The following is a 20138-nucleotide window of genomic DNA, read 5'->3' on the forward strand; positions in this document are numbered from 1 at the left end:
GATGAGGTCTTTGGAAAAACATGAACGAAGCGAACAGGACGTTTTAAACTTGGATTGAGGGTCAGCCTTCGCAACGTGCCGAAAACGAACCAGGGCATTTCATTGTCTCGGATCCTGAGCTCTACGTCAGGGGGCACGCGGGGCCGAAACGACCAAATTGCCCTAATAGGATCTCGTATGGATTCATTCAACACCAAATTTCGATACACAATTAATTGTGTGGGGATTTTTTTTTTTTATGAAGCTTTCATTAGGCGTTCATGAAGATAGGTGTGTCACCGGGTAACTGGGGACACGATACTATCGATATGAGGGGGCAGGGGCTCTGGAGGCACAGCGGGTCGTCTAGTAATCGGAAGATTGCCAGTTCGATCCCCGGCGCCTCCTGGTCGCCTGCTGATGTGTCCTTAAGCGAGACACTTAACCCCTTAAGTTCTCCCTGAGCACCGCTATATGGCAGCCCACTGCTCCTAGATGCATCAGTTACTAGGATGGGTGAAATGCATAGTGACATAATGATAATTGGTTGAATCTTACATGATACATTTCCCACAGCAGTGGTACCGCCGTACAGTACTGCGATGTATGATACATTGCAGGCAAATCCCTGACAATTCATCCCGATTTCTTTGTAAATGAAAGAAACAAGAGTCAATCATACGCTATGTTCATTCAGCGCATCGCGGTATCATTCAAATACGTTTTCTTTTTCCGAGCGTCCCAACTCGTTGAATCTCACGGTGTCATGAAGCTCCCTCAATGGCGTGCGGTGTGTGTGTGTGTGTGTGTGTGGGCGTGTGATCGTAATGATTTTTTAAGGCAAAGATTGATCTGCCCCTCCATCATGTGTCTGCAGATATATGCCTCTCAAAGCTGATGAACACATTCTCTGCGTCATGTATCAAAAGAAGGATAAAGCCGGGCCTCCTTTTGTTTTTCTATTTTTTTCTTTGGGCCGTGCGGGTCACTAATCTAATTGTGACTAATTTCCTGTCGGCTCGAGGTGCTGGCACCCGGCCCAGGTGCTCAAATATTCCTAATTTCTTTCTGTAAATATCTTCCGAGGAGCTATTCCTGTGGTCGAGGAACAGCGATGCTTCGGACACGACGGTGGATTTGTATCAGTTCAGCTCTTGGACTCTTGGTCATTACGCCCGGTCGCTATTGATGTTTTACTTTTTTAAATTATTTTTATTGTTGCCATTGAGATAATATATATATATATATTTTTTTTTTTTCTCTCTTTATGCGATTTCTCATCACCTGCCTGGAGACGGACTGGCGCTGCGCCCTCTGCCTCATACAGCCATAAAGCTGATATGGGGCCGGCTGGCACCCCTGACGTGCACTTTGCCAAAGACCACCGGCTCCAGAATTAAAGGCCTCATTACAAACCCTTTAAATTCCTATTAAGACTGATGTCCATCATCTCTTCGATCTCTCTTTCTCTCTCTCTCTCTCTCTCTCTCTCTCTCTCTCCCTCTCTCTCCCTCTCCCTCTCCCTCTCTCTCTCTCTCCCTCTCTCTCTCTCTCTCTCTCTCTCCCTCCCCTCCTCTCTCTCTCCCTCTAAGGAGATTAAGATAGCATGCGTCAATCCAGGATTTAGTGAGACAGAGGAGAGGAACAGAGACAAATGCAAACTCTTCGCAGGGAGCCGGCAGCGCTGCTTGGAAGGCACTGCCAGCGTTACAGATACATATTCCCCCGGCGCTTATGAAGTACAGATACACATCACAATAGTTCACTCGGTATTATCCACACGACTCCACGCCTGACTTGGGTTATTCAAGCATTTGGTTAGAACTAGTCTTGGTTATGATCGTTTGTACATCTACGGCCTTGCTTAGAAGCAAATATTTTACTCGAGGTCTGATAACAATTGCTCGAAGGATGTTAACGTGTGTTGGGATCTGCATTTGACACGTGAATTCCTTTAAAAAAAAATGTTTTTTTTAATTTCAACTCCTTCTATCGGTGCAAAGGTGCCAATAATACATATTAATATTATATAAATGTTTATTCTTTGAATGTCTGTCGTTATTGGCCGTCGAGCCGTCGGTTTGTGCTGCGGTAGGGTTTCTTGATGGTATACTGCGTGTAAACTGCATAAAACCCCAAAGGGTCTCAGGCTGTATTGATTTTTCACTCCGACACTAGGAGGATAATCAATGTTAACCCAAAAGTATTCATAAGTTCCCTTCAGCAACCCTCTCACCGTCCCCACAAACAAACCAACGGATCCCAGCATGGAGGACGCCTCCTCCTCCTTCCCCTCCTTTGAGAACTTTCCAGACGCCTTGCTCTACTTCCTTTCTCTGAGGAGCAGAAGCGCAGAGGAAGTAATGCCCCCGGTGTCAGCCACTAAGAGGCTTTCACTGTTCCGCGTAACCAGGACAGAGCCGGCTGCACGGTGCAATCCGGGAGAGTCGGCCGATGCAGAGATCAACACAACAAGAGTTTGCGACATAGATTCCGCCTAAAACCCGGCTCCGCTGCTTCAGCGTGAAAGGCCGTGCGCTATTGAGCCATACAAAAAAATAATAAAAATACAACAAATATGATTCCATTTGCGATACGAGGGCGACTTAATGTCATATCTGTAAATGATGCATCTTGTGATTTTCAGTATAATGATGTTATATTGTTTTTCTTTTACAAATTTAACAGCAAAAAAAACAACTAAACAACAAATAAATTCTGATTTATTTAAGATTGTGGATGAACCAGTTCCGTTTTTTCCTTTTTTCCTTGTCCTTTTGCTTTCATTTGGGCCCAATCATAAAGACAAAGACAAATATAAATGAATTGCCTCTATTCAAATTGGTGTTTTTCAATGCAAAATCTCCCTTCGAGGGGCAATAAAGACCTGGGCTGAACTGAAAGAGATTGGAGCAGACCTTTGCCTGGATGCCGTCTTCTTGTTTGGATTGAATAAATATAATGTCACATCGAACTGTAAAACAAAATGGCCCTTTCAGTGCGGCATATAAATGTCTCATTGTAGGTCTTGAAAGCCTGAAGTCTGCCTCCCTAGAGGGGATGGGAAACTGCTTTGCTGTTTAGTGTAAAACGTAAGCTCTTCAGATGTTCTACCGACTTTCCAGTGGAAGTTCCACCAGATCATTTGATCCCGGGGGCAGAGATCAAAGTGGAAACCATGTCACACAGAGTCCACAGCGCGTTCTGAGGGAATATAAAACAAGTCATGTGATGGACCGGGATCTCCCAGCAGATAACACTCGTATGCTGGTTGTTATGCAACTCCAGACCTCAATAATCCAGCAGAAGGATGCAGATCGTTTGTGTGTGTGTGTGTGTTCTTTTTTTTTTTTTTTTCCTCTTTCAACACGTGCGTCCCATCGCACACATCAATGAAAAAACATGCGCACGTCGAAATGAAATTAAATGAAATACGCGTTTCCCATCCACTCTGGCGGATGGCTCTACGCTGCTCTGTGCCGCCGTGCACTGATGTGGAAGGGCCTCACACGAGGATTAACGCAGCAGATGGTGCATTCTGCCGCCCTGCCTGCTGCGGACACGCACACCCGACGTACGCGCCCACGGACGACACAAACGTGCACAACACCGGCTAAAGAGGTATTATTATTATTATTATTGTTATTATCAATATTATCAATATATCTATCCTCATTATTATTATTATTATTATTATTACCTTTTTCTTGGGCGGCATGGCGGAGTGACCGGCGCACTTTTTAGCTGCTCCACGGTGCTGGAGCTCACCTACTTTACATTGCACTGTTCACCTGGTGGAAGGGACGGAAGCATGGAAGCCTTGAAGCCTTGAAGCGAGCCTTGAAAATGGCCTCAGGTGTTCGATCCAAGGTTACAATCCCACGGTGTCCCAAAGGCAAAAGCGCGGTTCTCGGACCGTGGAGGTGTTTCCAGGGAGCCCCAAGGCTCGCAGGTAGCGCCGGAGGCGACGGCTGAGTGGCGTGAAGGGATTCACTTAAATCTGCATTGTGAGGCGGTGTGTGTGTAGTCAGCCGCTCCCCAGCGCCGAGGGGCATTAAAGGCTTAGCGCTCGACACGGCATCTGTTGCTTCACACACAGCTCGCTGTGACCTAAACCTCTCTGCGACCCAAACCGAAGATGGATCCAAATCGTCTTCTACAACAACCCACCCGCCCGCTCAGCGTCCGGGTGAGGACCGTCTCCCACCGGTGCGTCGCGGCTTTTAAGTTTTTAAGTTGCGACGGCAGACCGAGCGCGAGCCAACAATTTACACTACGGTGACTTTTAAAAACAGGACCCTCAAACTTAAGGTGCGGCAAGTCATCCACCCCTCATTGTTAGCAGTGTTAGACCCGGTTCCATTTGAGAGCCAGAGCCGAGTCAAACAAGAGGTGCCAGTCCCCCGTGGAAGTGGTCCCCAGCCTGGGGTCCTTCAATGGGTGCCAGCAAAAATGATGAATAGTTTGTCTAATGTTATTTCACAAAAAAATTGACAATGTAATAATAGTACAAAGAGTAAATACTTAGACATATCCAACAATAAAAAATATTCCTAGATTGAGGGTCCCAGACACAGAACCTGATCAAACAGGGTTTGTGGCCTAATGAAGATCAAATGGAGGGTCCTTGATATGAAAAAAAAAAATAATAAAAATTTGAGGATAACTCCTGTTTAAAAAGTCCTGTCAAATATTTCCTTAAATCCTCCACGGGACTCGCGCATGCCTGTGTGTGTGTGTGTGTGTGTGTGTGTGTGTGTGTGTGTGTGTGTGTGTGTGTCTGTGTGTCTGTGTGTCTGTGTGTGTACTGTCGCCCTGTGTAAGTAAGACACTATTCCAGGTAAAAACAAGAGCGCGCCCTGCAGTGGGAGGGAAGTGGCAGATGGAAGCGAGAGGGAGGAAGCACAACACTCCAGGGAGCGTTTTGCTGCGGGAGCGCAGGGACGGCGTTACATAACGGAGCGAGGAGAAATTAAAAACAAAATCCGGGGCTGAGCTCCGAGGGGCGCGAGGGCGTGTGGCGAGGTGACGCTAAGCGCCGCACGCACACGCACGCACACACACACACACACACACACACACACACACACACACACACACACACACACACACACACACACACACACACACACACACACACACACACACACACACACACACAAACACACACACACACACACACACACACACACAACAACATTATCGTCCACATGGCCACCCAGAGAAATTGGAGGTTTATAGCTTTGTCTTCAAGTTAAAGTCCCCATAAAGCAAAAAAAATATATGTGTTCCGAGTGTGTCACTCCACAGAAAACATCTTATATACCACACAGCCAAATTTGAATTATTAAAACAATCGGTAAGTCTATCAAATTTGGTTTCAAAATCGTGGATGCGCAAAAAGCGCAAACCCGCTCCCATTCAGTTAGCACCAAACACACACCCTCTGTGGGGGGCGGGTGGGGTCTGCTTCTGTTGTAGTCTGTTCTCAAACGCAGAAACAAGGCGGTGCACGATGCCACAGGACACAGGTGTTCATTTAGCAAAGCCTGCACTTTCGGACGGTTTTGATCATGATCCAGGCGGAACTGGACTTAATCAGCTCCATGACAACCTCAAATCCTCCGGGGGCAGAGCCAGACGCTTTCCTCGGAGCGGCCCCAAAAACGCCAACATCACCCGTTGCGGAAGTCGCCTTCAGTCTGGGCACAAATGTGAATATTTTTATTATTATTTATTTAACTATTTACGCACGCACGCACGCACACATGCACATACGCTCACAGTGTTGAGGTATGAATCAGTCCCTCTGGGGTTTTGCAGCGTTTTGATTTTTTGTGCTCGTTGCGACCAAAAATCCTTTATTTCGCAGGATTTTTTTCCCTTCAAATCTTGCGATGCAACTTTTATGTCAAAATGTCAATAAGTTACAAATATTCTTTGCATTTTAGTGGCGTTTCGCTCCCCCTTGGAGTCAATCGCTCACAGGGCACCGATGAGTCAGAGCGTTAAAGCAATTTGTATAAGCGGCATTTTGTGTAAAATAAACACGGCCCCGCAACAAATAATCGCACGGAGGGTTTAAAGTCGTCTCGCATCCTTGTGTTTTTCACCTCCAGATTTTTCACAAGAAATGTGTTCACAACCACCTTGTCACGGTCAAAAGCTGAAAGGAGGCTTTTTACATGAAGCACATAAACACATTATTCACAGAACCACGACAACACATGTGAACACATGTGAACGCTTGGACCCCTGCCCCCTCCCCGATGGATGCCCACGGATGCACACACATGCTCATTTCTACATGTGCTCCGTCACACACGTAAATACACATCTAGCCATAAGCCTCTGCCAAAGTGTGTGTGTGTGTGTGTGTGTGTATGACCTTAAAAGACACAATTCAGAATAAGTGACTGCCAGCAAGCGGATAAAATCACAGTATTCCTACTTTCTGTGGGTGACTCACTCCCTCTCTCTTTCTCTCTTAAACATCGACATTGGAATGACTCGAGTGTAATCGTTCGCCGGTCGTAAAACTCAATTGCCTGCCAACAGTCTGTGACTTTGGCCTAATTGGTGCTTCGCAGCCACAGTGTAGGGTCCCATGTTCGAGGGTTGAGGTCTGAGGTGTTTTGTTTGTTTTAATGCCCCGGCGGCGCGTTGACATACACGCCGAAGAGGATTTGCCGAGGGCTTTGGGGCGGTGCGGCGTTGGGCAGCAGCAGGAAGAGGAGGCACAATCAAAGTCCACAGGGTTTAGTTTCGCTGATACGAACGTAGATGCCTCCATGTCTCATCTAATGTGGACATCCAGAAGGTTGTCGGGGCGGACTACACTACAGGTGCCAGAGTTTCACATGAAACTGCACCGTGGTGCAAGAAAAACAACAGCACATCCATTGATGCCTGCCTGTTGTTGTTTTTCTTGGTGAGGTGGTGGGGATTTGGGGTTTTTTGCGGTGGGGTTTTTCCATCCGAGGGTGCTCTTCTTATTTTTGGTGAATGTTCATCCACACCAACGCTTTACTGACCGCAAACCGCTGCCGCCACGCCGTTTAATCAAATGCACCGCGGCTGTGTTTCACTCATTGCGCATTCCTGTTCGTTGCATTCTTGTCGGGAAAGGCGGACCCCGCCGCCAGCAATTGAGGTGCCATATCAAAGAGCACAAACATAACACAGCATAGCATAGAATTGCTGATTCTTCAAAAGTTCAAGCGAAACAACTTTTTTAACAAAATTATTTTACGGATAAACGACTTCTTAATAATGATAACAAACTTGATAATTATTCTCCAGGGCGCATTCCTCTATATAGGACGTCACGCTTCAGCGAGCACGTCAACTGCATTTTGTATGGCATCAAAACTCCCAAAATCTGTCCATGAAAATACATCCAAAGATGACGGATTTTCAAAGCAAACGTCCGACAGAAATAGTCAAAAGAAAACACCTCAAGCTTCCCCTCCTTCACTCTTCTCTCCACCTACATTCGGAGAGAGCGGTACTCACCCAGGAGACATTTTTGTTCTTGGGCACTTTGGACATGGCTTGGCGCTGGAGAGGCTCCGGCTGGCGGACCCTGCCACCACCACCCCCCCCACCCCCCACCTGCCCCCGCCCCCCTAGAGAACCTGGTCCACCTCAGCAGCAGCAGCCGCCCCCCATCCAGGGTGCGGAGACCGGGCTTTTCATTTGACTTCCCCTGTGAGCCAAAAGCCCTCCCCCCCCTCGCCCTCCCCAGATCAAATCTTACATCCGACTTCCTCACATCGCAACCCGGATGAACTCAAAGAGCTCAAAAATAGACCCGGGGACGAGGAGGTGGCGGTGGAGCGGTGCGGAAAGAAATCAAATGAAGCAGATAAAAATCCAAACGCTTGCAAAGTCAGCCTGTCAGAGAGGAAGCGGAACGGGGACGGCAGTTGTCGTCCTTCTCCTGCGACCCCCCCACCCCCCACCGCCCCCCCCCGCCCCCACCTCCACCCCTTACTTGGGGATGATGCTAATGTATTTGAACCCTGCATGAGCATGCAAATAAACAGCTGGACGACGCCCCTCCTCCGTGATGCCGCGATGGGGCGGCGGCGGCGGTGGTGGGAGGCGGTTGTTGCTGGCGCCCGCGAGTGGTCAGCCCTGCCATCCAAACAGCTGGGACAGGGGAGATTTACCAGAGAGAGAGAGAGAGGGATGGATGGATGGATGGATGGGTGGATGGATGGATGGATGGATGGATGGATGGATGGAGAGACTGGAGGGTGATGGAGGTATGGGAGATCAGAGGCGGTGAGGGAGAGAGATGCAAAAAGACACATGGGGGGGGAGGAGAGAGGGAAAGAGAGAGAGAGAGAGAGAGAGAGAGAGAGAGAGAGAGAGAGGGAAAGAGACAGTGGCGGGACTGACGGTGTTATGGATAAAACTCTGCACCACTCCCAAATCTCAACCTCAATTCCGTCTCATTCCAATTGTTTTTTTTTGGTATTCAGGCTAAAACCGGAACATTTGGATTTCATTTTCGTGGAGGAAATGACTAAAATCGCTTTGAACAACATTTCTCAAAGGGGTTCAAAATTAGGAAGGCTGAGATGGTGGTTGTGTCATCTTTGCCACCATCACACAAGTAGTGCCTTTCCTTTCCACCTGAGTGTTTTTGTCTGGAATGTCACAACTTAAATGTCTTTCATTTCGCTGCGTTTTCGACAGACCTTGGGCACTTGGGGGGGTTTTCTGCCTATTCTGTCTATGAACGAAAGGCTTGTTTTTCCGACTCGAATATGTCCACAGTTAAAAGCATCACGACAATTTCCCTGAAGTAGCAGAGGATGTGACATGGCAAGTTCAAAGAAAAACTGCTAAAGAACGTTATCCAGTGTCCCCTGAAATGTTAATAATGCTGCATGTGTTATCTGGATATAGTGTGGCTGACTGATGTCAGGATCCTGCCCTGTGTTTGCTTGTTATCTGTCTCCCTCTGTCTCCCTCTGTCTGTCTCTAGGTCCCTCTGTCGGCCTCTAGCTCTCTCTGTCTGTCTCTGGTTTCACATCATACTGCACACCTGTCACCAGTCAGCAATCTCACCACCTGTCTTCACCTTCCTCGTCTCTCCTCTTGTATTTAACCTGCTCCCCATTGCTCTCTGTCAGATCGTTGTGTTTGTGTGTGTATTGAATTCTCGGTCCTTTCTACGACCCTGCCTGTTTCCTGAACCCTGATTTCCTGCCTGGACCCTGATTCCCTGTCTGTTCCCCTGGACGCTGATTCCCTGCCTATTCCCCTGGGCCTTGATTCCCTGCCCCCTGCCTGTTCCTTGACCCTGATTCCCTGCCTATTTCCCTGGACCCTGATTCCCTGCCTGTTTCCTCAACCCTTATTCCCTGCTTGTTTCCTGAACCCTGGTTCCCTGCCTGTTCCCCTGGACCCTGATTCCCTGCCTGTTGCTGGACCCTGATTCCCTGCCGATAAGTTTCTCTGGTTTTGACACCTGCCTGTTCTACAATAAACCTTGCACCTCTTCCTGAGCCTTTGTTGTGTCCTGAATTTGGGTTCACCAGACCGTATCCATAGAAACTGTTGGATATATATATATATATATATATATATATATATATATATATATATATATATATATATATATATATATATATATATATATAATTTTACGCCATTAACTGTACAAAGGTTGCATTAAGAAGGATATTTGCAGTCTATATCGTCCTAAAACATGGACATTTACAAACTTCTACGTTTTCAACAACTGGTGCTCAGGTGCAGTAGCAAAGAGCATACAATTTAACCACCAATAAATGGGAATAGATTTGCTTGTACATAATTTACCTATTGTGTCTCAATGTACTTGGTTCCCATGCAGTGTCTATTTGTTTTACTCTTATGTTCTTTAAATGGTTTTATTTCTACTCCATCACTGCTTTCTGTAAAGCACTCTGTGGCTTGTTTTTTTTAAAGGTGCTGTATCAAAGCAATATTATTACCCTCGTGATACAAACACAAATACTGAGAAGCTGTCTCAGTGAACTCAGTGTTTGATTGGGGCGAGAACATTGCGGGCAGCAGCGAAACAACAATGAACATCAGACATCTTAAAATCTTCCTTGGGCGACACCGTCTAATCAATGTTAAGCTCCTGGAAAAAAGGTCCAATGACCCCGAAGCAGAAGGCTGAGTGTTATCTCCCACATCCACGGTACCACTGAGAGCCAGGCTGTTTGCAGCAGATCAATTAGGGTCGCAGAGCACAGAGCCGCCTCTTTCAATCGGCAAATGTTGTACGGTTGGATTCTTTTTTTTTTTAACCCTTCTTCCCAAATTGCTTTTAAAAGGACCGAGGTGACAAGGAACGGCTGACTGATGAAAGCCCAGAAGCCCAGTAACCAATAGCTGTTTTACACACCTGAGATTTTCCTCCAGTCTAATCTCAATGGGACAGACACTTTATTTTCAAAATACTGCTTCTGTTCACTTAGGGAGGGGAACGATTTTGGGTGATTTTCGGTTGTTGTTGTCGTTGTTGTTCCGTACACCACACAACGGCACTGTTCAGACGTGGTTGACAAGCAATTGTGCACAGGGTCGGGAACCTTTTTTTTCCTTGTTTGGGGGCCAGATTAATAATTACATAAGTAATATTCATGCTACCTCAAGACTGGACTAACACAGAGGTGAAAGGTTGCTTACCTGCTGATTAAAATGAGCTCACAACCAGCTCTCCACAAGTACCCCGATGGAGCTGTACCTACACAACGTATGTACATACTGTATATCTACAGTGTACACGATTAGGAAAAGTTGGTTTGTCTGGTGTGTTTCTGGGCGTATCTGTCTCGTGTCCTTCACCTGCTCTCTGAGGGGTCCAGATCAGAGCAGCATCCTCAGCGGGGCTTTATGAAAAGCAGCAGCCACTAAGCAGGACGCTGGAAGATGTCTGAAACCTCCTTTATAAGAGCCAGGCAAGCACTTAACGTAATCCAGCTTTGGTCTTTGCCAGCGAGGGTCAGTATAATGAACCAGGCGCCCAAGACTTAAAAAAAAAAAAAGCTTTAGGATGAAACATTAGAAATGTCACTGTTGGGATATTCCTGCCGGATGATAAACTGGTTTTGACGTAGAACTTTCACCGGGATGTTCTTGTGTTTGACATACATGGGCCAGACGTGACCGTCAAACAGACCGGGCGAGTCGGGCACAGTGTAGTTCCTCACTGTTATGATCAGCACTGAAGGCCGCGTCAGTCGGCCAAGAATTAAAGCTTAGAGACCTTAGAGAACCTATATGTTCTTTTCCAAGTAGGAGGTGTGTTTAAAATCTTGATTTTGACGTTGATTGAGATTTTATGGGGTTTTTTTTTTATTAATCCCCATGCTGACTGTGTGCAGGTGGGAACACGACGCATGATTATCCAGGGTGTGAAAAATTTGCGGAACAGCATAAACATTGGCAATATTAGACACAAAGGCAACGGGCATTATGTCTGATTGGACACCAGAATTTGAAGACGTTTCTGTAATATCCACATGCGTCAGCTTCGGGATTCAGTCTGAGCTTAACTGTTACAGGCTGCAAAAATCAATGACAATACGCCGGATAGCGGCTCCAGGTCCAACTTCCTGATGTGTCACCGCTTTAAGCTATCCCCTGAGCTTTGATTTCGGTAAGCCCCCTTCTGCGCTTGTTGCTGAGGTGGGCACATATAGCATGCAGCGGCACGTATTAATCTGTGTGGCTCTTCACCGACAGCCCACTGAGGGCTGATGGGTGACAGTAAGCCTATTTACTGAGGGGGAGCGGGGGCCATGATAGGGTCCTCTGCAGGCTCACCACATGCTGGGACAAAAGGCGAGGAGGTAAAGTACGTGATCGTGAAGTGCAAAAAAGGATCACAGGGAAAGAAAGAAGAGGGAGGGAGGGAGGGAGAGAGAGAGAGAGAGAGAGAAAGAGAGAGAGAGAGAGAGAGAGAGAGAGAGAGAGAGAGAGAGAAGGGTGTGAGTGAGTGAGACTGTTCTCTGCACTCCTGCGTGTCTTAGAGGAGACAGTAAAACCTCAGCTCCTAATAAGATCCCCACCGTCCTTCCCGTGCACCCGGTCCTCCTCCAGACAACTTTGCTGGGTCGGAATAAACATCCCCGCCCTCCCCCAAACCCCCATCCTCCAATACACACCGAGGCACTGACTTCCAGCGACTCAGGTGAGAACCTGAAGCGTTCACCCTCCAGCAGACACGTACATCGCTTTTTAAACGTTCCTTCCCCCCGTTAATGGACACGCCGTACACCTCTGCTAGAGAGCGAGATGACACGAAATGTAATCGTTGCCTACAAGCTTTTGGCCATCGGGTATAGTCAAGTCAAGTTCCATAGCCTCTAATCACAATGCAGTCTCAAAGGGCTTCAGAAGATTGACATTTCACATGGAAATCAACGGCATAAAGCCTCACCGGGGCGAGGGAAAAACTCCGGGGGAAAAAATACAGAAGGAAACCTCGACACCGGGTCACGGAGGGAGGAACTCCCATGCGCTCCACGAGATACAGAAGCTCTGTGACACTTCCACTGTCTGTCTGGGTTCTGGCTCGAACCGCAGCCAGGCTCCGGGGTTTACAGGCAGCTTGGATCAATGAAGGATGTGCATAATCACCTCAGGTGCGAGTGACTTTTATTTTATAGTATTTTAGGGGCACCGCTGTCAGAGCTTGCCGTTGTACACAACGTCTTGTCAAACTACACCAGCGCCGGTTTTTAATACTGCACACAGAGGAGAATGTTTCATCGCTGCATGCAAGTCCTTAAATGTGAATGAATTCAAGGCATCTGCGGCAAGTGTTATTCAGAAAAAAAAAAAATAAAATAAAATATCACTGCTCGGGATGACACTCACGGCAAAATGAAATATGCATGCGTTTCTCTCACAGCTGGGACAGAAATATGCATTATTTACTCTTTAAGCCCAGGCTAGTGTACATGTCTTCTCTTTTTCCTCTCTCAGTCCATCCTCTCTCTCTCTCTCTCCCCCCCCCCCCCCCTCCCTCTCTCCCTTCTCTGCCACATAACAACTCCACTGTTGCTATGGGATCTGGATGCTGCAAGGGATGCAGTGATGCTCACTTACATAGGTGGACTGGACTCTCCGCCAGTGTCCCAGCCCACAGCAATACATGAAGACATCCAGGGGAGACCGAGGAGAGGGGCAGGCCCCTGGGAGAGCCTCTCAGGGGGGTGGGCGGGCGGAGAGGGGGTTTCTTCAGCCCCGGATCCTCATGGCACAGGTGGATCCACCTGCAGCGGCTCCAGGGTGGAATCCTGAGGAAAAATGCATCTGACCTCACCACAGAGTCCTCAACCCTCCCTCGAATCTGGATGAATGTGGAGGAAGAAGGTAAAAGTCACCCCCCCCCCCTCTCTCTCTCTCGCTCTCTCTCTCTCTGCAGACGTCCAATCAGAGGCAACAGAAGCCGCCGAGCCCTCGTCTCTCCTCAGTCATGTTTCTCTCCCTCTGCCCTCCCTCTGAGCTAGGGAAGCAGCTCCACATTCGTAGATTTTTTTTGGGGGGGGGGGGGGGGGCGTCCTGTGCATTCTCTCCTCCACCTCCTTCTCTGGCTGCTCCCACCTCCCGCTGCACCCAAACTCCTCCTCTTTCTCACCCAGGCCCGAGAGCCCCCTCTCTTACGACCAGGCTCCTCCCCTTTCTTCCCCCCAGGCTCCTCCTCCTCTTCCTCAGGGGTCCTGTGCTGAGGGGGGCGTTCCTGCCCACCTGAGTCACTGTGTTTTGTTTTGGGTTTTTTTCTGTCGAGGGGGCTGTAGTCGCCGCTCTCTCCCTGTTGCCATGCCGGAGTAGGTAACATTCGGCTCTAGCGCAGGAGACACACAGCCTGAATTCAAATGTGCCTCCGACCCCTCCGATTTACAAAGCCCTCCGCCCCTCCTTCTCATCTCTCTATCTGCCCTCTCTCTTTTCTGCCACGCATCCCAACCTCCCCGTCTGTCCGAGGCGCCTGCCGCTTAGTTCTCTCCTTTCTATCCGTCGCTCGTTGCTTCCTTCTCCCAACCTCTCCTCTCATGTTTCCTTGAGTGGGCCGCAGAGGCACCGTGGATAATTATATTCCCCTTTTTCCCCCCCCTCAAACGCTGACTATGAAGTTAAAATTGAACAAATCAATGCAAAGCTCCCCCCGAGTCTGCGAGTGATACGTTTGCGGCAGAAAGCCCTTTTTTTTTTTTTTTTTCTCCCCTTCTAACTGAATCTTACAGACTCCAGCCACGGCGTCTGTAGTCGTGCTTCGCCCCCTTGGAGATTACGAGGTGATTCATTAAGGAGCGGAGTCATGATTGTGGCTGTGGGGGATATCAAGGGAGCGAGGTTCATTTTAGTTTCCATTAGCGGGTATCACAATACTGAAGATGAAAACACACCGAGCCCGGTGCTTAATTCAGCCGCGGGTGACTCACAGGGACGATTTAGTCATCTGTACCCTTAATCCAGCGCCGTCTATATCTCAGAACACCTTTTCGGTGTGGCATCTGCTCCGGGTGAAAATTGTACCTCGAATTTACCCCTGATATGTCACTAAAGATGCAGCTACAAGTTTGGCGCATTCGTTTTCGGAGGAGACGGCGGGCGCCCGGGTTTTTGGCAACTTGCTCGTACTTTTATCTCTCCGCCCTGGCTCATCCGTCAGGGGCACAAAGACCCAACGCTCTATGGGGCATAACTCTGTCAGGGCTGTCGTGGTGGAGGACGGCAGATTATACTCGGGCATCTCTCTGCGCCATCACTGTGTCATCCCGCTTTGAAACACGTGCACACACAAAACACACAGAGGCGCCAAGGTTGCACTCCGATGAGTTATAAGGCTGATCACATTAAACCAACACGGGAGGCCGGACGAGCAGGCTGAAAAATAGGGATGCATTTATTTTTTCGCCAGAGCCAAGGACACGCCGTTAAATTAGCGGTAAGAAAACAGAAAGCACTGCCGCTCACCTGCCGATTCTGGAAAGTATAAGAATATCTATCGGGCCACGTGATGCTGCCGGATGTTGCAGGTGAGGTACATGTTGCATCTGGAATGCATTCAATATTGGACCTCTGACCAGATGGCACGGTGGCACAGTGCATTGCACTGCTGCCTCACAGCAAGAATATCCTGGGTTTCGATTCCCTCCTGGAGCGCTGTTGGCACTGCGCTGCGGCGGGTTATCTCCCAATTAGGGGCCTTTCTTTGTGGAGTTTGCATGTTCTTCCTGTGCTCACATGGGGTTTCCTCCATCTAACATCAGTAAGGACCCCCACCAAAAACATGCACACATCATCGTCTGACCAGCAATTGACATTTGGAACCAGGTCCCTGGGTGCGTTGTCAAATGCTGCCCAACGGGAGGAAGGATAAGCCAGGATGGGGCAAATGCAGAGGCCACCATCCCGAGGTGGGCCATGTGGTGTGTTGTGTCATCAGTAAAGATTCTTCTTCTAATAAGGTCCTCTGGTAACTAGAAGTATAACTGTTTTCATTATCGAGGAACCTGGATCGTTTAGTCACTGGGGCCACAATCTGCGACGGTCTTCGTTGCTGGATGTGATTTAGTCCGAACTTCCATACCGATCTATACTACAGTTAGGGAGCTGCAAAACTGTGAAACTAGGATCAAAACAGATGTAAATGGAATAATGGTGGAAGTTAAACTATTACTGAGCATCCGGGGGACCCCTTGGAACCTCTTGAAATACCACTGAGGGTCGCTAGAGGGTCTACTGTGAACATTCAAATCTCTCTTCTTTATACAAGGCATGAATGGGTGCAGCTGAAAAGCCTTTTATGCAGTTAAAAGACATATTTAAATCAACTACTGCCGTCAATAGTGTGGCAATATTTATTCCATCGTTCCCAAGGCTCAAAAACATAAACATTTAATTTAAACACAATGGCGTTAGTACAAAAAATAAAAGAAAGCATGAATAAATACCAGTTAGATTGAAGCTTATCGCATAAAATCAGGCCCCAGGAAACATTTCGCTTACAAATATGACTTGTTTGTTTGAAATATTTTTGGGGCGCGGCAGAACCAGCCCGAGTCGTTTCATCACATTCTCCTCAGAACATACTGCGCCTCCTGAATATCCTCAGCCGGCACAGGAAGGTGAAGTACACATAGGCCAGGCACGCCAGCGCGTTTTTCGCGGCGTACAGCACAGGCGTCACGTAGCCAAACACCACGATGAGAGCCGCCCGGAGGACGAAGAAGGGAAGGTCGTGGAGGGCGAAGCCGGCGGAGCACAGCAAGGGGTCGCGAGGAGAGACGACCAGCCGGAGGCAGGACAGGAAGGCCAGGGCGAAGACGGCAAACGCCCAGCCGGAGTAGAAGACCTCCGGCTGCCCGGCCGCCCGCAGCATCTCGGCGGTGTCCAGCCAAAAGAGGAAGCCGTCGAGGACGACCTCCGCCCGCCCGTCCCGGGCCCACAGGAAGCCGAGCGGCCCCGAGTGGGACCGGGACCGGGGGGTGGAGGAGTAGAGATAGGCGACGCTCGGCGCCCGGGAGGTGAGCGCGGACGGGCCGGGGGAGTCGGCCGGATCGTACCGCCCGCCCGAGGGGGCGCCGTTCGGGGCCTCGGGCGGGGGGCCGGGGGCGGGCGCCGCGTCCTGGGCCCGGTCCAGGTAGAGCTGCGCCGACACGGTGGTCACCTGCTCCAGGTGGGTGAGGCCCGAACTCCGCGCGTCAAAGTCCGCGTCCAGGCCCCCTGGTGGCGAAGGGAAAGAGCGCACGATGCGGTTTATATAGAATAAGGGCGAAGTAGGTCAGTGATGTACGCAGGTGTCTGGAAGGAAGCCAGGGTGGGAGAAATATCCTGAGAGCGTGATCTTAAGACAGATCATACATTCATTTCAAATGGAGAAATTGGATCTCAATTAATCAATCTTTTTTTTTTTTTTTTCTCTCTCTCGCCCCTGAGTTTCATACATTTTCAAAGCCGGGTTTTGTCGAACTAAAACTCTCGTATCGGGGACGCTTTGGGAAAGGTGTCACGTCGTCGCAAATTAGTTCTTTAATGAGTAATGAGTTCCCGATGCCTGAATGAAGAATGGTAAATGAGAAAGTTATCTACAGGTTTGTAAATATAGCGCCCAAGACAGGTGACACCACCAAGAACAGTGACTCGGGCGTTAAAATGGGAAAAAAAACGTTGCCGTTGTTTTGCCCAAGTACTTTTGGGCCAAACGGGATTAAGAAGAAAACGACGACATTTAAAAATGTACGCAACAGGTGGGGAAGGAGATAACCTGCTCTACGTCTTAATATACGGAAAGTCATTTCAATTCATTTTATTTGTGTTTTTACGAAGGGGAAGTTCGTTACTAGGTGGATTCCCATTAGATAGATCCCATACCGTGCATATGTGGCACATGCACGGTATTAAGTACGCACACACGCACGCACACACACACACACACACACACACACACACACACACACACACCTAAATGAGACTCATTGGCAACAAATGGCAACAAATGTCAAGTCAATAAAACAAATTAAGCAGATGAAGATTCGTGGCAAACAACGTTACCATTTTTTTTTTTTTTTAAATATCTAAAATCAAGTGGTGCAAACGGACGCTACCTCTATCTTTCCCAGTCAGGTTGAACGGGCGGATCCTCTCGATGACGTCGACGCAGATGAGGCAGAAAAGCACCAGGGACGGCGGCAGCTCGGTGAACAGGTCCCGCCGCAGCCCCCGGTCCACCTGCACCTGGGGAGCGCCGGGCAGCGGCAAACTCGCATCAAACCTCTCCACCGGAATGCTTGACGTCCAGGCACCGCAGGTTTCGCGGCGCCGCGGTGCCCGACGGGCCGCTGCGATGGAGCTCGTTGGGGTGCTGCTGAAAGCTTCCAGCGCACGGCAAAGAGTCGCTAGAGGCACGGCGACGCTGGTAAATGCTGTGGCCGCGTCTCCCTGGGAAGGTGTTGTTGTCACCACTTGATGTTTCGTGTGCACAGCAACGAGTTCTTTAGACAAGTTCTGTCGTGCCAAGCCGGGTTTATTTCATTTTAATGAATTCGCCGAAGCTCATGGAGCACTTCATTCAAAGCTTTTACTTTCCAAATGCGACTGAGCGGGGTTAATGGTCAACCCGTTACGTTCTGAAGTGGTTACTGAGTACACAGATGGTACAAGTCTTGTGACTCGAGGCAGATTGCTCCTCTTTGTGTTTATTAAGGCTTTATAGAGCTTCATGGAAGAGAGTTTTTAGTTTCTGCTCCAACACATCTCTGCGGTGGATACTTTGGATCTTGCCCATAAACACCTCCCGCTGTGAAGTGAAGAGACGGGAGTTTCTTCCCGCAAGACATGAGGGACTGTCAATGCTGAACTCACCAGGGGCCCCCACTGAGACACTCATATAGGCCCCATATATATAACCCCCCATGTATAACTGTACTGTATATCTCAACACACACTACCTCTCTTTATTCACACGCCACTTTACTGCAAATATCTGCACATACATAATAGTCTATTCTATATACATAACTCTATTCACTTTATTTTTATTTTGTACCCCCGCTCAGTTTTACCTTTTTGAGTCTTATTTTATAGAATTTTTTATAATTCTATTTACTAACTGCATTACATTTTAGGAATCAGTTAACTCAGTTAGGTAGTAACTAGGTTAGCGATTGTTTTCAGTTTAGTACTTATTGTGCATAATCTCCGGGTGCGTTGCAATGATATTCCACTGCATATATGTATGATCGCATTTATATGCATGTGGTAAATAAACATCTTGAAGTAGTCAAAGAATTCAAATTCAGATGACGGCAGACGGTTCAGCCTGTGATTCTTGTGTTTTGCACTAAAACAATGTGCCGTGTCAGCTGTCAGACAGTGAATAATTATGGTGATTTACAAGAACGCCACCGTGCACAAATTCCCTCACAAACAGGGTCATAAATTGAGCGCGTGCCAAAAATGGACTGTTAGCGACTAATATGACCCTTCGAAGGACCCCGCCGGAGCATGACAGAGGCAGAACCACAACAGATACTTTGGTGGTGACAGGGGCCATCAGCGTTGTTGATGTTACCTTGGAGCCGGCGAGCAGGACGGCGAAGCAGGGTAACGTACACAGGATGACATGGGCCAACGCTGCGGGTCTCCTGGGAAGAGAAAAAGAAAGATTCAAGCATACGTTTGGTGTTTTGGACCTTAAAGGCTAGGCTTTTGTATTTATTGGTTTTTTTTTACCCGAGGCTTTATTATAATGTTGGTTCCCATCATTTAGAACTGTGGGAATGCATTTAAGCCTAAAAATAAATCTCCTATAACGGGGAGCTCACATTGTAGTTAGACAAATGTTATGTTATAAAAAAAAGTCGCAAACGTTTTTTTTTTTTATTGATACTGCTTCATTCTTTTCTCCCCAAAATGTAGGGTTATAAATACTTTGGATGTACTGCGGTACTTGAAAACAGTAGTTTTAAATCAAATGTGATACTACTGTGAATCAAAACATGTTCAAAGATAAACCGAGGCAGATGTGACTATGAGGTTTTCTGGAAATGGCAAACATTTTAATAAGTCTGAGTTGAAAAAATATGGAGCCTATCATTAAGTAAATGTAAATTAATGTCAATAAATGAGAGTGCGGGTCTCAGCTCGTTGTTCATTGAGGGGAAGTCCTATTTTAATCAGCCTTATGCTGTTTTTCCATCGTCTCAAAATAATTGAAGTTTTCCCTACATTGTGTATATATAAACTGTATGCATTGAGAATCGTTCAACTTTAAACTCACCACTGTCTGATTCTGGTGCTGAACCTGCGCCGTTTCAGGATCAGGAACTTCAGGGGGACCCACACCAGAAGGGTGACGGAGGTCACGTAGGCAACGGAGGTGGCCACCACCAGCCAATACGCCGTCTCATTCCGAGCTTCTATGTCGCGCATCAGGGCCGCAAACCTCTCCATCACCACGAAAACGGGAACGCTGAGGGCCGCAAACTGCAGCACCTCCAGCAGGACCAGCTTCAGGGTTTTCCCAGAGGGCATGGCCGAGGTAGAGCCGTGGGTCCGAACCCTGTGTTGTGACACGAGCCAGCATCTCCCACACGGAGTGCGGTGAACCCACCGTTGGACTCTGCCCGCTGACTCTG

At 48.2% G+C, this 20138-nt stretch overlaps 2 protein-coding genes across 2 annotated transcripts in view; both read right to left on the reverse strand.

Moving 5' to 3' along the window:
- cacnb2b (calcium channel, voltage-dependent, beta 2b) overlaps positions 1-13149 on the reverse strand; it is a gene marked incomplete at both ends in the record, with an annotated part of 31597 nt that extends 18448 nt beyond the window's left edge. Inside the window, one exon of the mRNA XM_080010408.1 lies at positions 13102-13149. Coding sequence (XP_079866534.1) covers positions 13102-13149 — 48 coding nt within the window. The remainder of the gene's footprint in view (positions 1-13101) is intronic.
- Positions 13150-16081: 2932 nt separating this feature from the next.
- On the reverse strand, positions 16082-20034 carry tmem236 (transmembrane protein 236; the record flags this gene model as incomplete). Its single annotated transcript, XM_080010409.1, has 4 exons — positions 16082-16725; positions 17607-17736; positions 19073-19145; positions 19781-20034. The coding sequence occupies 4 exons, from the start codon at positions 20032-20034 to the stop codon at positions 16082-16084; spliced, it is 1101 nt and encodes a 366-aa protein (XP_079866535.1).
- Between the last annotated feature and the right edge of the window lie 104 nt (positions 20035-20138).

The sequence above is a fragment of the Zeus faber genome (genome assembly GCF_960531495.2).
Source record: "Zeus faber genome assembly, chromosome: 12".
In the NCBI taxonomy this organism is placed as follows: Eukaryota; Metazoa; Chordata; class Actinopteri; order Zeiformes; family Zeidae; genus Zeus; species Zeus faber.